The sequence below is a fragment of the Chiloscyllium plagiosum genome, unplaced genomic scaffold (genome assembly GCF_037043375.1).
Source record: "Chiloscyllium plagiosum isolate Xiang-an unplaced genomic scaffold, Cpla_swu_hap1 HiC_scaffold_25, whole genome shotgun sequence".
NCBI classification, from domain to species: Eukaryota; Metazoa; Chordata; class Chondrichthyes; order Orectolobiformes; family Hemiscylliidae; genus Chiloscyllium; species Chiloscyllium plagiosum.
The window spans coordinates 52962889-52980366 of NW_028270163.1; the positions used below are offsets into that span (position 1 = coordinate 52962889).

The 17478-nt window shown below is 40.9% G+C and overlaps 1 protein-coding gene across 6 annotated transcripts in view; it reads left to right on the forward strand.

Moving 5' to 3' along the window:
* The window catches only part of helz (helicase with zinc finger), a 276040-nt gene extending 262878 nt beyond the window's left edge, over positions 1–13162 (forward strand). For all 6 annotated transcript variants that reach the window (XM_043715064.2, XM_043715069.2, XM_043715066.2 and 3 more), the window contains 2 exons: positions 2907–3159; positions 11344–13162. In XM_043715064.2, coding sequence (XP_043570999.2) covers positions 2907–3159; positions 11344–11675 — 585 coding nt within the window. In that variant the 3' untranslated portion in view covers positions 11676–13162. The remainder of the gene's footprint in view (positions 1–2906; positions 3160–11343) is intronic.
* The last annotated feature ends 4316 nt before the right edge of the window (positions 13163–17478 follow it).

Sequence of the window (17478 nt, forward strand, 5' to 3'; positions counted from 1 at the left end):
AAGATTTAAGAGATTTGGTTCTGCAGACGAGGAACTTCAGTTGTAAGGTTAGATTGCAGAAATTAGGCTGTTCTCAAAGCGAAGGTCAAGAGGAGATTAAGTGCTCAAAATCACAAGGGCTTTAGAAGGAGTAGATGGAGATAAATTGTTTCCATTGGCAGAATGGTTAAGAACTACAGGACACAGATTTAAGATGACTGGAAAAAGAACCAATGGCAAAATATGGAAAAGATATTTTTAAGCAACAAATGGTTGCTACCCAAGTGTGGTGGAGGTAGGTACCTGCAAAACATTGCAGAGAGAGTTGGAGTAGCTGAGTTGCTGTTGGAGCCATGACAGGCCTAATGGCTGTCTCCTATGGGGTAACCATTCTCGGATTCTTTGTACCATGTGTATACATTGTATAATTGTATCATTGAAACGCTGCATGAAGTTTTAAGCTGTCACAGCATAATTAAACTGAATGCTGGGAGGTCAAGGATTCAAGCTCCCACTCCCCAGACTATGCACATATTCAAGGCTGGCACTTCAGTGCAGTACAAAGGGAGTGCTGCACTGTTTGAGCTGTCATCTTTAAGATCTGTTCAACAGAGGTCCCGTCTGTCATCTCGCATGCATGTAACAGATTTCATTGGATTGTTAGAAACAGTCCAGAGGCATTCCCCTGGTTCTTACCAACATTTATCTGTCAATGAACTACAGATGATCTGGTTATTTTATTTCACTGCAGATTTGTGCGATCTTTGTGTGTAAAGTGGCTATGCGTTGTAATTATTTTATCCAACCTGTTTGGGCATGTTATGACACATTGGTTAGATGGGACTTGAACCGAGACCATCTGGCCCAGAGATAGGGACATTATCACTACACCAGCAGAGCCTCTGTTGTGTTTTATACATTGATTAAATTCAGAGAGTACAATTGGTTGCAAAGCTCTTCAGTTCATCCTGAGTTTCCAATAAACAACATACAAATGCAAGATTTCTTTTGACTGGTTAATGGCATGAGTATCATATGCTGCCTGCTATAACTTGGTTTTGTTTAATGAAGTTCCAAAATTGTGCAAGAGTTGAACATTGAATGTAGGAATGTAGGGCCGTTAACTTGCAAGTGGTTTTACTTCTCACATAACATGAGTTCTAAGCAGCTGTCCAACTGCCCCCACTACCACTAATTCATTTACACTTCTATACAATGCAGACCCACTTTACGTATCTGATACTTTTACCGGTAGCAGCAATCCCAAAAAAACATTCTTCAATAAGTGTACATGTTTTAAAGTCTGCAAAACCCAGCATGAAAACAGTGCCTATTTGACTGGCTGCATTTGTTGGGTAAATATCATTTTCAGCATGGAACAACTGCTTAAATTATACTGTAGAATTAATTGCCCTTTCTCAAGGGCTGGTTTAACAAAATGTCAATGGGATTAAAGTTCCTTCAGAATTAAATAAACCTTTATTTAGCTATGAGGAAGTGGGGACTACTAGTGCTGGAGATCAGTCGAGAGTATGGAGCTGGAAAGGCACAGCAGGTCAAGCAGCATCTGAGGAGCAGGAGAATCAAAGTTTCGGGCAAGAGCCCTTCAGCCCTTTCCTGATGTAAGGCTCTTGCCCGAAACGTCAATTCTCCCACCCCTCAGATGCTGCCTGACCTGCTGTGCTTTTCCAGCACCCCACTCTGGATTCTTTATTTAGCTATGCCCTATGCTGAGGGGTGACCTTATAGAGGTTTATAAAATCATGAGAGGCATGGATAGGATAAATAGACAAAGTCTCTTCCCTGGGGTGGGCATGACCAGAACTAGAGGGCATATGTTTAGGATGAGAGGGGAAAGATATAAAAGAGACCTAAGGGGCAACTTTTTCACGCAGAGAGTGGTACGTATATGGAATGGTCTGCTGGAGGAAGTGGTGGAGGCTAAGTACCATTACAACATTTATAAGGTATCTGGATGAGTATATGAATAGGAAGGGTTTGGAGGGATGTGGGCCTGGTGCTGCCAGGTGGGACTAGATTGGGTTGCAATATCTGACCGGCGTGGACAAGTTGGACCAAAGGGTCCGTTTCCATGCTGTACATCTCTATGACTCTGTCCCGGCAGGAATTAATTTTGTGCTTTATAAATGTGCTGTAAATCTCAGTTATTTCAAAGATGCATATCAGTGATATTTACTCAACGTGTCTAACTGAACTAACCACTCAAGCAGTGGATAAAAAGAGTTGCAGTTACTTTTAAAGTGAAAGATTCTACAATGCTTGGGAAGTGAGCAGTAGTTTGAATTTAGAGGAATTACTGCTGAAACAGAAGAAGGGGAAGAAAGTAGATGCATTGACTGGTGTTAGTTAGTTTAATGATTTGAAATAAAGCTGATTTTTCTTAAACTTTACTTTCTTTATGAATATTAGTGGAGTGGGCAAATTTTGCGTTTGTCCCTTTTTCTTTAACAGCTTTGTCTGAGGATGAGGGATGTCTATTCACACACTGCTTCAATAGCACTTGTAGGAGAAAGCCAGGAGACTCTAAGAGTGATTCAAAATTTTCTTCCCTCACCCTCATCCCTTGTTCTTCATTTCTGGGAGATCCCTCAGTCTCCCTTTTTACACCTGCCCATTTGATCTTGCTCAAATTGAAATCTTCCCAAGAAAGAATCATTCCAAAAAAATACCCTGGATGCTGTGCTGATTTTTCTGAACTGCTCTTATTAAATGAAAATAATCAGATATTGACAAATTATTTAATCAATCATAAAATCTTTTGAGTTTTCAACATTTTAGAAATTGACATTTTACTGATTGATTGATTGTTGGGCTTTTTAATAAAAATATGTACCATAAAGTTTTCATTGTGTAATAAATGAAGGTCATGTGATGTTATCCTGCTGTTATTACGATTTCCCATACAGTATGAAGCCAGAGGACCAGGAAGGCCTTTGTACCAAAGAAGAATTTCAGCCGGTTCTGTTCAAGCATTTCCTGAAGATTCTAGCAATCCTCAAGGCAATCTTAATCAATGTAAGGAGCTTCAAGATCATAGCAACCATTCGTCATACAACTATACATCTCCAGAGATGTGGGTGAATGCTAATTCTTCAGCCGCCTTCCAGAATATTCTCTGTAATGGTTCCAACAGAGCAGTGGCACCACGGGACCTTTTAGGTATAGTAGCTTGACCCTTGTGTTCTGAAGTGTTCATGCGCTGACCTACCCATCTGAAGGCCGCGTACTCTTCCCTGTTCTTTTCCACCCACCTCAAAGGAATCGAGTTGGTCCTAGATACTGTATACTTTCCCAAGATGTATTCAAGAATCTATGATGTGGAGGAGCCGGTGTTGAACTCGGCTGGACAAAGTAAAAAAAAAACAGGTGAAAGTGAGGACTGCAGATGCTGGAGATTAGAGTCAAGATGTGGTGCTGCAAAAGCACAGCAGGTCAGGGCAGCTTCCGAGGAGCAGGAGAGTCGATGTTTCTGGCAAAGGCCCTTCATCGGAAGCCTTCTAACAGATTTATTTGAAAGTACAAGCTTTCGGAGTCGAGAGCTAGTCCTTCCAAATAAACCTGTTGGACTATAACCTGGTGTTGTGTGGTTTTGGTACTCGGTAATGAACCGGGACAAGTGGTGGGCTTGTTAGTGGGTGAACATTTTGGTGATGGTGACCACAATTCTGTGACTTTCACCTTGGTTATGGAGAGAGATAGGTGCGCACAACAAGGTAGATTTTATAATTGGGGGAAGGGAAATTACGCTGCTGTAAGGCAGGATTTGAGGAGCATACGTTGGGAGCATAGGCTGTCAGGGAAGGATGTGGTGGAAAGGTGGAACTTTTTCAAAGAGCAGATACGACGTGTCCATGATATGTATGTACCTATCAGGCAGGAAAGAAATGGTCGTGTGAGGGAGCCTTGGTTGACGAGAGAGGTTGAATGTCTGGTAAAGAGGAAGAAGGAGGCTTACATAAGGTTGAGGAAACAGGATTCAGACAGAGCAGTGGAGGGATACAGGATAGCCAGAAGGGACCTGAAGAAAGGGATTAGGAGAGTTAAGAGAGGGCATGAAAAATCGTTGGCGGATAGGATCAAGGATAACCCCAAGGCATTTTATGCGTATGTGAGAAACCTGAGAATGACGAGAACGAGGGTAGGTCCGATCAAGGACAGTAGTGGGAGACTGTGTATTGAGTCGGAAGAGATAGGAGAGGTCTTGAACAAGTACTTCTCCTCAGTATTTACGAACGAGAGGGACCGTATTGTAGAAGAGAGTGTGAAATGGACTGGTAAGCTAGAAGAGATACCTGTTAGGAAGGAAGATGTGTTGGACATTTTGAACAACTTGAGGATAGACAAGTCCCCCGGGCCTGACGGGATATATCCTAGGATTATGTGGGAAGCAAGAGAGGAAATTGCAGTACCATTGGCAATGATCTTCTCGTCTTCACTGGCAACGGGGGTGGTACCAGGGGACTGGAGAGTAGCGAATGTTGTGCCCCTGTTCAAAAAAGGGAATAGGGATAACCCCGGGAATTACAGGCCTGTTAGTCTTACTTCTGTGGTAGGCAAAGTAATGGAAAGGGGACTGAGGGATAGGATTTATGAGTATCTGGAAAGACACTGCTTGATTAGGGACAGCCAGCACGGATTTGTGAAGGGTAGGTCTTGCCTTACAAGTCTTATTGAATTCTTCGAGGAGGTGACCAAGCATGTGGATGAGGGTAGAGCAGTGGATGTAGTGTACATGGATTTTAGTAAGGCATTTGATAAGGTTCCCCATGGTAGGCTTATGCGGAAAGTCAGGAGGCATGGGATAGAGGGAAATTTGGCCAATTGGATAGAAAACTGGCTAACCGGTCGAAGGCAGAGAGTGGTGGTAGATGGTAAATATTCAGCCTGGAGCCCAGTTACAAGTGGAGTTCCGCAGGGATCAGTTCTGGGTCCTCTGCTGTTTGTAATTTTTATTAATGACTTAGATGAGGGAGTCGAAGGGTGGGTCAGTAAATTTGCAGATGATACGAAGATAGGTGGAGTTGTGGACAGTGAGGAGGGCTGTTGTCGGCTGCAGAGGGACTTAGATATGATGCAGAGCTGGGCTGAGGAGTGGCAGATGGAGTTCAACCCTGCCAAGTGTGAGGTTGTCCATTTTGGAAGAACAAATAAGAATGCGGAATACAGGGTTAATGGTAGGGTTCTTAGTCAGGTGGAGGAACAGAGGGATCTTGGGGTCTATGTACATAGATCTTTGAAGGTTGCCACTCAGGTGGATAGAGTTTGTAAGAAGGCCTATGGAGTATTATCGTTCATTAGCAGAGGGATTGAATTCAAGAGTCGTGAAGTGATGTTGCAGCTGTACAGGACTTTGGTTAGGCCACAGTTGGAGTACTGTGTGCAGTTCTGGTCGCCTCACTTTAGGAAAGATGTGGAAGCTTTGGAGAGGGTGCAGAGAAGATTTACCAGGATGTTGCCTGGAATGGAGAGGAAGTCGTACGAAGATAGGTTGAGAGTTCTCGGCCTTTTCTCGTTGGAACGGCGAAGGATGAGGGGTGACTTGATAGAGGTTTATAAGATGATCAGAGGAATAGATAGAGTAGACAGTCAGAAACTTTTTCCCCGGGTACATCAGAGTGTTACAAGGGGACATAAATTTAAGGTGAAGGGTGGAAGGTATAGGGGAGATGTCAGGGGTGGGTTCTTTACCCAGAGAGTGGTGGGGGCATGGAATGCACTGCCCGTGGGAGTGGTAGAGTCGGAATCATTGGCGACTTTTAAGCGGCATTTGTATAGGTACATGGATGGGTACTTAATCTAGGTTAGAAGTTCAGCACAACATCGTGGGCCGAAGGGCCTGTTCTGTGCTGTATTGTTCTATGTTCTATGTTTTTCACTGCAAGCATCTAGTTAAGCTTGTGAAATCCTTACTTGAGTATTACGTGTATTTTCCAGTAAGGCCTCTTGTCATTGCCTCATATCAGCAACATCTTGGCTGGGTGATGCTGAGCATTAACATGCAATAGCAACAAAGTCAGGCACAAGTAGAAGTTTCAGTTTGCTCAGTTCCTGGTCATGTTATCTCAAGTGAGACGGCACAGAGTGGAAATGGTGATTTTTTTTATTGTTAACCAACATTATTAAGAGGAATGGAACCAAGATGAATAAATGGAGCTGAGATGTAGAATAGCGATAAATTGAATTTTAGTGGGACAGACTTGAGCTGAAACCCAATTCTATGCCTTGGGTTCCAAGTAGTGTCTCACAGTCAAAAAGGTCCAGAGGTAAAATAATATTGACGGAATTGTGCTTCACTGGTTGTTCCCAGTGACTGACATGTAGGTACATCCCATTAGCATGAATGGTGTTTGGATTAAGAAACTATGCTGTTGATTACGAGCATCATTTGGAGGTTAGGGGTAAAGAAATAAATTAAACACTTTGCATTTTCAAAAGTTATCACTTAAGCTGATCAGTAGAAGTAACAAATGGTAGGCAGTAAACATGTCCAATAGGTGAGGATCTAACCATCTCCCTTTAACATTCAATGGTATTATGATTACTGAATTCCCCACCACCAAGATCCCTGGGGTTTACCATTGACCGGAAAGTGAACCGAACCAGTCCTATAAATACAGTAGGTACAAGGGCAGATCAGAGGTGAGGAATTCTATAATCAATAACTTGCTTTTCTCATTCTTCAAAGAATTTCCAACATCTAAAGGCAGTATGCTGGAACACACTCTTTGTCTGAATGAGTGCACTCTAACAGCATTCTAGAAGCTTGACAACATCCAGGACAAAGCAGCCCACTTGATTGCCATTGGAGCCACCACTTTCACCATGTTCGCACTCTCCATCATGTACTGTGACAGAGATGTGCACCCCCATCTACAAGTCTCACCAAGGCTCCTTCAATAACGCCTTCCAAGCCTGTGATCTGTATTACTTAAAAAAATGAGGGCAGCAGACAGCAGTGAGGAGCACCACTGCCTGTAAATTCTATACCATACTTCCTGTTGTAATGTCAAAATCCTGGAACACACTCTTCCTAAAAACATTGTGGGTGTACCTATCCTCCACAGACTGCAGTCAATCAACACCATCTTCTAAAGGAGAAATGAGGACTGCAGATGCCCACCTTCATCTACCTATCGCCTTCTCAGCTACCTCCTCCTCCCACCACCACCCCCCCCCCCCCTCCCCCTCCCCACCACCACCACCAAGAGCTTATGCTGCAAACATCAACTCTCCTGCTACTCAGATGCTGCCTGATCTGCTGTGGTTTTCTAATGCCACACTTTTTGACCAACGACTGAAGGACAATTAAAGATCGGTAACAAATACTGGCCTCATAGCAATATCCCTGTCCTGTTAAAGAATAAATTATAATTGATTAGCCAATTTTGTTGGGTTTGCTAAATTAAGATTGAGGTAATTGCAAAGATTTTTAATCCTTGTCTGTAATTTCAGGCCTCTTTTGAGCTCTTATTAACATTTTATGGGTCAATTCATAAACAGAGGTTTGTAAATTTGGAATTAACTACAAGAGCTTTGGAGGGAAAATATCACAGTGCAGCAGTTCCTAGAGGAAAACCTGACAGTCTGAAGTTTAATTGAATCTGCTGTCCTGTATATCAAAAATCAACATCCTGAAATGTCTTTGAGAAAACAATTAATTGAAGTGATTTAGCCGGAAGCTGTTAACAATAGATAGAGATCAGCAGAATAGAGACTGCCTCCCTAAGAGAATATAATGAGGTAGGAAGTCTGCAGAGCCTTTTAATTATCTCCAATAAATATTCTGCACTTTTCTGCATCAACTAATTGTAATAGATGCTATTTGTAATCGAGGGTATTGCAGTGTAAAATATTGCATACAAACAATTCAGTCATGTCTCTGAATCAACAACTAAATTGAATTTATGAATATTGAGGCAAAATTATTTTGAAGGTAACAATTGTCTTGATAAATCTAATTGATTTTAGAAAATATAATAGCATGTATTTGGATAATATTCAACATTATTTCAAGAAAGTATCACAATCTGTACAATAAAATCAGGATTAGTCATTTCCCACAAATTGAAGTCATTTTTATTTTTGGTGAAGATGAAATTGCAGTGAGTTTTACTTTCCAGTTAGCTGTGGGATATCAGTGTAAGCTAGATTATGACAAATCAAGCATAATTGATATTCAGAGGCTTTTCAGAATCTCAGAATTGTTATAACATAGTGGGGACCATTCAGCCTGCACTGATACTGTTATCTAATTCCTATAATGTGAAAGATTTGGAGGTGGTAAAGTGATTCTTAAAGCTGAGTGATGCAGTAGTCAAGAGATAAGTGGGAGGGGAGTGGGGCTGGGAAAAGGTAGCTGAGGATGTGATAAGTAGATGAAGAAGCGGATAGGTGGGCCTCTTGACCTGTCCTACCTGTCCATCTTCCTTCCCACTGATCTGCTCCACCCTCCTCTCTGACCTGTTGCCTTCTCCCCCACCTTCATCTACTTATCGCTTCCTTAGCTACCTTCCCCCAGCCTCACCCCCTACCATTTATCTCTCGGCCCCCTTAGGCCACCCACTCATTCCTGTTGAAGAGCTTATGTTCGAAACGTCAATTCTCCTGCTCCTCGGATGCTGCCTGACCAGCTGTGCTTTTCCAGCCCCACACTCTTTGACTACTGTTTGAGACTGAAGCCAAAATCATGTCATAATTTTTCAGCTCTCAATGAAGTCAGATTGGACTCACTGAACCCACATCTAAGCGGATGTCAATTGATTACATAAGATCTACCTATGGATCAATTCAAATGTGAAGTTAAACTGACAGTCATACACAAATTGCAAGTGAGTTAGGACATACTATATTAAATCAGTTGGGTTTAAAGATTTTTGCCCCACAATGCCAAGTCTCCAAAGTCTTCCTAATAAGAGTCCAAGCATGTGATTTGACTGGGTGGAGGGGTCATAACTGTATCCAGTACTTTGCTGTTGCCAGAACCCATTGTCATTCACTCTCCCTACAGATTTCAGCTGAGGGGCATTGAGAATGTGTTCAAGCAGGAGAGTTGAAAGTGACTGCCTTTGACATCAAAGCGCCCTGGCCAAATTCAGTGGGAGTTAGGTTCAAAATATTCCCATTGGTTGTTGGAGACATACATAGCACAAAAAAAAATAGTTGTTGTTTGAGATCAATCATCTCGGTCAGAGGATTTCATAACAGGAGCCCCTTATGATTGTTCCTGAGGACCAACCATCATCAACTATTTTAGCAATAACCACCTTCTATCATACGGTCAGAATTAGAGATGCTTGTTGATGTCTGCACGGTGAGCAACACCTTTTGAGATTCAGACACTGCAATAGTCTGTGCCCAAACACAGCAGCATGGACAATATCAGGCTTGACCTGAAAAGTAGCAAGTAAGTTATATTCACACCATACAAGTCCCAGACATCACCAGTAAGACTGGATCTTACCACATTCCATTGACATTCAATGGCAGTACCATAACTGGCACAATGGAAGCTGGTTGTTGTCAGACATTAGTCATTTCGGGTCCAGGACATTTCTGCTGGAGTTGCTGAGGGTAGTATCCTAGGTTTGACCATCTTCCGCTGCTTCAAAAATCAGCTTCTCTCAATGTTCATCAAAAATTGCTCATTGTTCAGCAACATTTGCAACCCCTCAGATACTAAAGCAGCCCTGGTTATTGTTTTGCCCTCAATGTATTTGTAAACTCTCTTTGGATTCTCCTTAACCCTATTTGCCAAAGCTCCCTTGTTACCTTTTTCCCCTCCTGATTTCCCTCTTGAGTATACGTCTACTGTACATATATTCCTCTAGGCATTCACTCAATCCCAGCTGTCTGTACCTGACTTATGCCTTTTTTTTCTTGACCAGAGCCTCAATATTTCTAAGTCATCCAGAATTCACTACACCTACCAGCTTCGGCATTCATATTAACAGGACTGTCTCTGAAGTCATGTTGCCTTATTTTTTTAATGCTTCCTGCTGATCACCATGAATATTAGCCTTACTCCAATTTGGAACTTAACTTATAGATTAGGTCTATCCTTTCCCCTAACTATTTCCCCTAACTTAATAGAATTGTGATTGCTTTCTCCAAAGTGCTCTTGTACACACCTAACAAATTCCTTTCCATCCAAGCCCTTAACACTACAACATCCCAGTTTATGTTTGCAAAGTTAAAATCCCCTACCTTAACAACCCTTTTATTCTTACAGATATCTGAGATCTCCTTACATATTTACTGCTCACTTTCTCGCAAATTATTGGGGACTTACAGTATCAAGGTGATCATCTCTTTCCTATTTCTCAATTCCATCCATATAACTTCACTGGACATTTTCCCAGGAATATCCCCCCAAAGTACATCTGTAATTTTATCCTTAACCACAAACTCCCTCCTCTCTTGCCCTCCTTTCTATGTACGCCATACACCACGGAACATTAAGCTGTCAGTCAATATTGTTTTTTTTCTGTTTGATCTTGCAAGTTTCCTTTAGAGTGAGGAATACCCTTTCTACACCTTTTTCTTCCACAGTGTAGGTTTTGGAGGTCTCATATTCCAAGTACCAATGATACTTTATGACCACATACTTGACCCTTCACAGGACCTGCCAAGCATGCTTTCTGTTGCAGAGGATCTTCTGACTTTATGGCTTGTGTAATGAAACATTGTATCACTGGTGTCCTTCCCCTCCTGTATAACAATGTTCTTAAACTGGAATTTTGAGAAAGATTAACATCCATTTTGTGCTGGTTCATATAGGCTGACAGATCTCTCACACCTTGTCCAAGTGCCAGTGCTTCATGTGTGAGCTAATGGTGTCCATGTAATGTGAACAGACTCGGGGAGGGAGTTGAAGCTTGTCCTTACCCAACATGCACTGATGAATGTAGAGCATTTATAGAAATGTTGAACTATAATTCCCCTCTCTCACCAGATGCACTGCAGTTAACTGTTGTGGCCCAATGCCTTTCTAATTACATATCAGCTCATCGGTATACGGACTTGCTTACAAGGCTGTTAGATTTTGTTCCCCCCACTTCCTGAATTGAGCATTCACTCACCGAAACCATCAGGGAGTCTACTCAGATCATTATTTACTAAAATGTGTCAATTTACTTGTTACCAGATTCCAACCTTAATGCTCCTATTAATCTGTCTGCAACATTTAAAAACTGCTCCACATGAAAATAAGAGACTACCCAAAAAAGGCTTGTTGTGGGAATGGTGTAAACGTTTCACATTTGTGGCAAATTGATTGAGCCTGCTCTTACTCTGCCTCAATCCTTTACACCACTTTGACATTGACCTGTTTTGTTTTGATTACAGTTCAATCCAAGAAACTAAGGCCCCCAGAGGAGCACCTAAAGCCAGAGAATGTATCGCAGCTGTCAGCAAACTCGTTCAACTACAATGTGCTCCAGCACCTTGGCCAGTTTCCCCCACTCCTGTCCAACAACCAGATCACAGAGTCCAGCAGCCAGCAGAAAGCAAGTGGAAACAAACCAGTCATGTCGTATGCCAATGCATTACGGGCTCCACCAAAGCCTAAACCTCCACCTGAGCCTGCAAAGAAAAATGGCGACCCCCTGTCTTTGTTTCAGGAACTTAGCATAGGCAGTTCATCAGGTAGCAATGGATATTACTCTTATTTCAAATAAAAAAAAAGGTTGTTGCTTTTTAGATAATAAAATGAGTCAGAACAGTCAGAAATATAGTTTGTTAAAAGTATTCAGAATTTCTGTGATAAAACTTCCTGGAATTTTTTTTGGGTTTTTTTTGTTTTATTTTGTCAGAAGGGTCTCATCCTGTGTATATTTTACATTACTGTATGTACTTTGTTGTTGATCATAGATTCCTAAATTCAACCTTATTTCTTTCGACAAAAAAACAAAAAAAAAATCTTTGATATGCTTAGGTAAATCTTGTATCAGCTCAGAAAAAAAATGGGAAAAAAAGTTTTTAAGCAGAGCATTAATTTTTGAGTCACTTTTTAAGAATACTTTGCTGACATATAGTAGCATACAGTGCTGGGGCTCTGTACTAGACATAGCCAGCTTACATGAGGAAGAGGACAACAAAATTTGTTTCATTTCAAGCAAAGTTTCTTAAAAAAAATGTTAATTTCATTCAGAAACATTTTGATCAATTGAAAGATTTTACTCTGTGTAAAGTGTTATTGTAAACAAACTGCTTTTAACTTAAAAATAGGATATATATTTGCATAAACATACACACATGTATATTAAAATTCAGTTTAGACCCAAAGCTTTTACTTTTTAAATAAAAAGGCAGAAATCACTGCAGTAAACATAAGCACACCTTCATCTCTCATGCTCTGCATTTTAGTTGCTTTCTGGGACAAGCTGACAGCTTTGCTCATTTTACAGTTAATTTGATAGATTTTTTTAAAATTGAATCATGAAGATTAAATAAATCTAGGTATGCTGGTGCTTAGTAGATTATTAACTTTTTTAAAAGTGTGAATTTAGTTTAAAAGAAAAAGTTATTATTTGACTTCACTATGCATGTGTAAATGTTTTTAAATCTGGCTTTTTTTTCTTTTGAAGGATTACACAATTGTGTTGAACTTCATAGCTTTTATTGTAGTTTTAATTTTGGTACATTATTTGATGTTTACATTAAAATGTGATGACACAAACAAAAATCTAATATTCTAACTTTTTTTTTCTTCTGGAAATACAATTGCAGAGTGGCATCACTTTATTTACATGTTTCTGTTCAAAGCAATTTTTCCTCTCCTCCTTACCCCTCCCACACGCAGAAAAGTTATGAAACTTTGCTATCAGCATTTTACCAGCTATCGATGAACATGTGCAACTTGAAATATGTTCCTGTATGTTCTCCACCTTATAAATACATTTTTGTTTTGATTTGTTTCATTGCAGTTTTATTTCTCTGGTTCCCTTCAGTTTGTTTTCACTTGTATCAGTCCTGATAGTGGTTGGGTGACATTCTTTTTCAGGTGTTTTTCTGTCCTCTCTCTCTTCTCTCCTCCCCCCTAAACTTCTAATAACTTTTGTTTTCTTACTCTGGGCATTGCAATAGCTGCTGCAGTCAGGAAATGTGTAATAGTTTCCATCTGCTTTTATTTTCTTTTGTTCAGTATTAAAGTATTTAAATTGGACTTCCTTGTCTGCCTTTTTCTATAGAGTTAGTTGAAGTTCACTGCACGATGGCTTTCGCCTCCATGGTTGTGTTAGACTGTACTGCACAAAATGGACAAGGGTTGCATGCTTATCATTTTCATGGGTGGGCTACATGAATATTTACTGCAATGAGCATCTACAGGTATTGCGCACACGTCTCAATCCATGTTCCTAGTCATCTAAGGTTGTACTAAAGGATTTATCCATGAATAGGACAACAGAGCAATTTTTCGAACAGGCAGGCCCACACAACTCGAGCAGAATAAGTCAGGAATAAGAAATGCTTTTGCACAAGTACAACTGGGTTGTTTTGGCTATTGTGATCACCCGTAGCCTACAGATCAGGGTCTAGACTCACCTAATTTTACTCTGCAACTCTCACAAACCATTCAACATTGCTTTATAGTCATCAGTCTTCTTGATATTTAGTACAGAATTGCATCAATTTGTAAAATTGAAATTTGCAGAACTGGAAAATTCTGTACATTACACTGATATACAGCAAGTGAAGACATTCTTAATGTGAACTGGGCAAACAGGGTACATGGGTTTTATTTAGTATTGCATTTCAATTAGGTTGCTTGGACTGAGGTGACAGTCCAATGTAGTGGTTAGCATTGCTGCCTCATAGCGCAAGGGACCCGGGTTCGATTCCAGCCTCGGGCAACTGTCTGTGTGGAGTTTGTACAATCTCCCCGTGTCTGCGTGGATTTTCTCCGGATGTTTCGGTTTCCTCCCACAATCCAAGTATGTGCAGGTTTGGTAAATTGCCCATAGTGTTCAGTGACGTGCAGATTAGGTGCATTAGTCAGTTGTAAATGTAGAGTAATAGGGTAGGGGAGTGGGTCTGGGTGGGATACTCTCTTGAGAGTCCGTGTGGATTTGTTGTGCCTAATGGCTTATTTCCACACTGGAGGGATTCTAGATTTCTAGATGTCACAGCTTCTGTAAAATATAGCCAACTGCAAGGTGCACAACATTAGCCCTGAGTTTACTCGTCCCTTTTTTTTTCATTTCCCATTAAATTGCCCCTTTCCAGTGTGGGAGTAAATCTCCAGCAGAACAACAACTGTTTTTCTCAAACTCACCACATGAGAAATTCTGTCTGCTGCACTGGCTTAGTACTCCTGTTTGACCACCTGCCTCATGAGAACATGGACAATGAAAAGACCACTCAGCTCATTGATATATTGCTTTAAATGAAATTCCAAAAATAACCAGAGTAAAGTGAGATTTTATCACAGGGCCACTTCCCTTTTCCTTCTGAGTCACGAAATACAAAGGACATTCTTTCCATTATCACCACACAAGTGTAATCTGGAATTTTACATAGTGTTCATTACACTTGCTTGTGGAGCTCTTGATGGAGAGAAATTAGTTTCTGGCTCAAAACCCAATGCTTGTTGAAAATTGTGCTTTGCACATGCATTTCCAAAGCCAGTGAGCTCAAACCTTTCAGTCTGATTGTATTTGTTCTGCTTTATAAAAATTGCACAGGGCATGAGAGGTGTTCTATAAATTTGGAGAGTAAATTTCACGGTAATGTTTCATCGGCAGGTATTGTACCTGTATCATCACTGTTCAGTGTGTGGGAATAACATTTGATGTCAAACATGAGAGAAATGAGTGACACTTAATTTTAGTATTTCTTTATAATTACTTTATCTCAGGGGATACTCTTCCAGCTCATGGCCCAACAGGTTTTTTTTCAATCTCTGTATGTGCCCAGAAATTAATGAATCTCAAATCTGGAACAAACCAGGATTATTGAAAATCTGGATCTACTCTGTCTCCCCTTAAAGGTAGAAATCCTTGGAAGAAAGTCTCCTTTTACAAAGGGCAGACTGAGAAGTTCAAACTTTTTTGTTGTATATAGCTCCTTCACCTGGAAGACCACACAGAACTGCATGTCTTTCATTGTGAACTTCTGGCAGCTTTCTATTTAACTGTGTTTTCCTAAAAGCTGTGACATTCTTGGCTCTTTGACTTATGTCTGTCTTTTCATCCTTTGTCCCCCAGTATTATACAGTGGGTGAAAAGCCAAATTACTGACACTTTGCATCCACTGTTTGATTACATTTCTGTTTGCATTTGTGTTATCCTTCAGGATGGTGATGTTCTGAATGCAAGGAGGCTCCCCATTGTGTCTCAGCATCAAGTTGGCCAAGCCCCCATTGATATAAAACGGGATGCAGCTACACACACTGAGCTTTCCTTGCACAATTCCTAGCGGTTGTGATCATCGGAAACATGATTGATCATAGTCAACCAGATCTTAGCATGGGAATATTCCAGAATATTGACTTCACCAAAATTTATATATAGAATGGATGAAATGTCTTTTTGCTGCATCTGCCAACATTCTTCCTAGTTCTTCCCTGATGAAGGTAATGGTTCTGTGCTGGTGTACAGATTGTTGGGTGTCCTCACATGAGTGTGTATTCTACAATGCAGCATGTGATGGCTCAGCACAGACCTGTTTAGCCTGTTGTTCACAGAAGAATAATTTATATAGCACCTTCAATATTGTAAAAAAAAACACCGGGTATTTCACTGGAGGATTATGAAGCAACGTCACACTGCACCACATGAATAGGTATGTAAGAAATATTGTTCTGTCAACAGAAGAGGTCAGGACAGAGGTGCTGAAACCACTAACATCTCGAAGCCACCTTTATGCAGCTATCTTCCTACAGACCAGAGATCCAAGCTGAACATAGCTGGTTTCTCTGCTGAGTAGACTCGGTGAAGCAAAGGAATGTGATGTTTATGTTTAAATAATTTTGGCAAGATCCTATCTCTCGTGAATACTTTCAAGTGGCTTATTCATGTAATGAGTGGTTTTAATGGGTTTTACTGCTTGTTATAAATGCTAATGGTATATCGTTCCTTTGCAGCCTTACTGAGAAGCTGATAATTTGCCAGGTGCAACTGCAGAACTATTCTCGTTTATTTTTTAGTGTTATTTATAGGGAATAAATTCCTAAATTAATTCTGCACTGGTCCACTTACTAACGTTCACATTCATCATTTCCATACCATTTGTATACAGTTTATTCAGTTTGCATCATCTTGCTCAACTTTTAATGGATTTGTTTTTCGGTGTTTGGTTTCAGTTTTAAATTGGTTGCAATATTCCAAGGCAGCATAGTGAATGCAGAATAATGAAGTTAATTGTATCTGAATTATTAAAGGGGAATAGACAGTGAAGAGACAAGTGTTTTTCCACATAAATGTCCCCTTACTCTTGGTGCCTCTGCTTACAAAAGTAGATAACTCTAGACTGTATGTCAAGGTCTGCAGCAGGTTCCTGATTGCATGGTTTAATTTTCTGATTGGCAAATAAATCCTGAATGAGGGAAGCAGTTCAGACCAGCTTAATTCACCCATTCAGGGGGCTCTTGTGGCACAGTGGTAGTGTCTCTACCTCTGAGCTGGGAAGCCTAGGTTCAAGTCCTAACTACTCCAGAATAACACCTCTGAAAGGGTTGATTAGAAAATATCTCATTCGCCCTTTCAGAAAGACCCCATAGACACAGAGTCTCCACCTGATTGATTCTAGGATGTTCCCCTTCATTATAACATAATTTGTAATTGTAAAGTATTTTTGACATTGTAAAACACTCCCGGATAAGTTACGGCAGCATTGTCAAGTTAAAAGGCCGTATATAAAGAGGGAGATAGAGGCGCCAACAGAGGGAAGTAATTCCACTGTTTTAAAGGTTTATTCCATATCTTGGATTGCTTGGTAAGGTCCTTCAATTGTGCCTCCCCTCTGCAACGCCTTCATGTGGACTGAGCAAAGCCCTGTCCACTGGGATCAGGTTTAATGGCCAGGTTTATTTTCAGTGCAGTTAGCACAGAAAAAAACAAATCTGTGAAAGCAGTGAAAGGGATCAAGGAATTTAAACCATGGAATTTGCATGATTTTGGTATGAGTGGAGTTTGAACAACTGGGCCAGAATCATTCAAGTGACTCAGCTCTTCCCCAGACACCGGCCCTTGGAACGGAGTGGAACCAGAACAAGAGGAGGGAGTGACAGTGTCCAGAGGGTTCACCAAGTCAACACATGGGAAGGTGGAGAGGGGAGTGAGGAGGCGGGGGGGAGGTGGAGTGGAGTGAGGAAGGGGAACAATGGGGAGGGGAGGGAGGAGGTTAGGGGTGTGGGGAAATCATCAGTTCTGAAGTAACGCTGAACTGGTCATTATTTTAAATCCGGTTCCTCTCGAGCAGTGGATTAAAAGTTGTTTTTGGTGATGACCCCATTTTCAGTTGCATTTCCTGGCACCACCC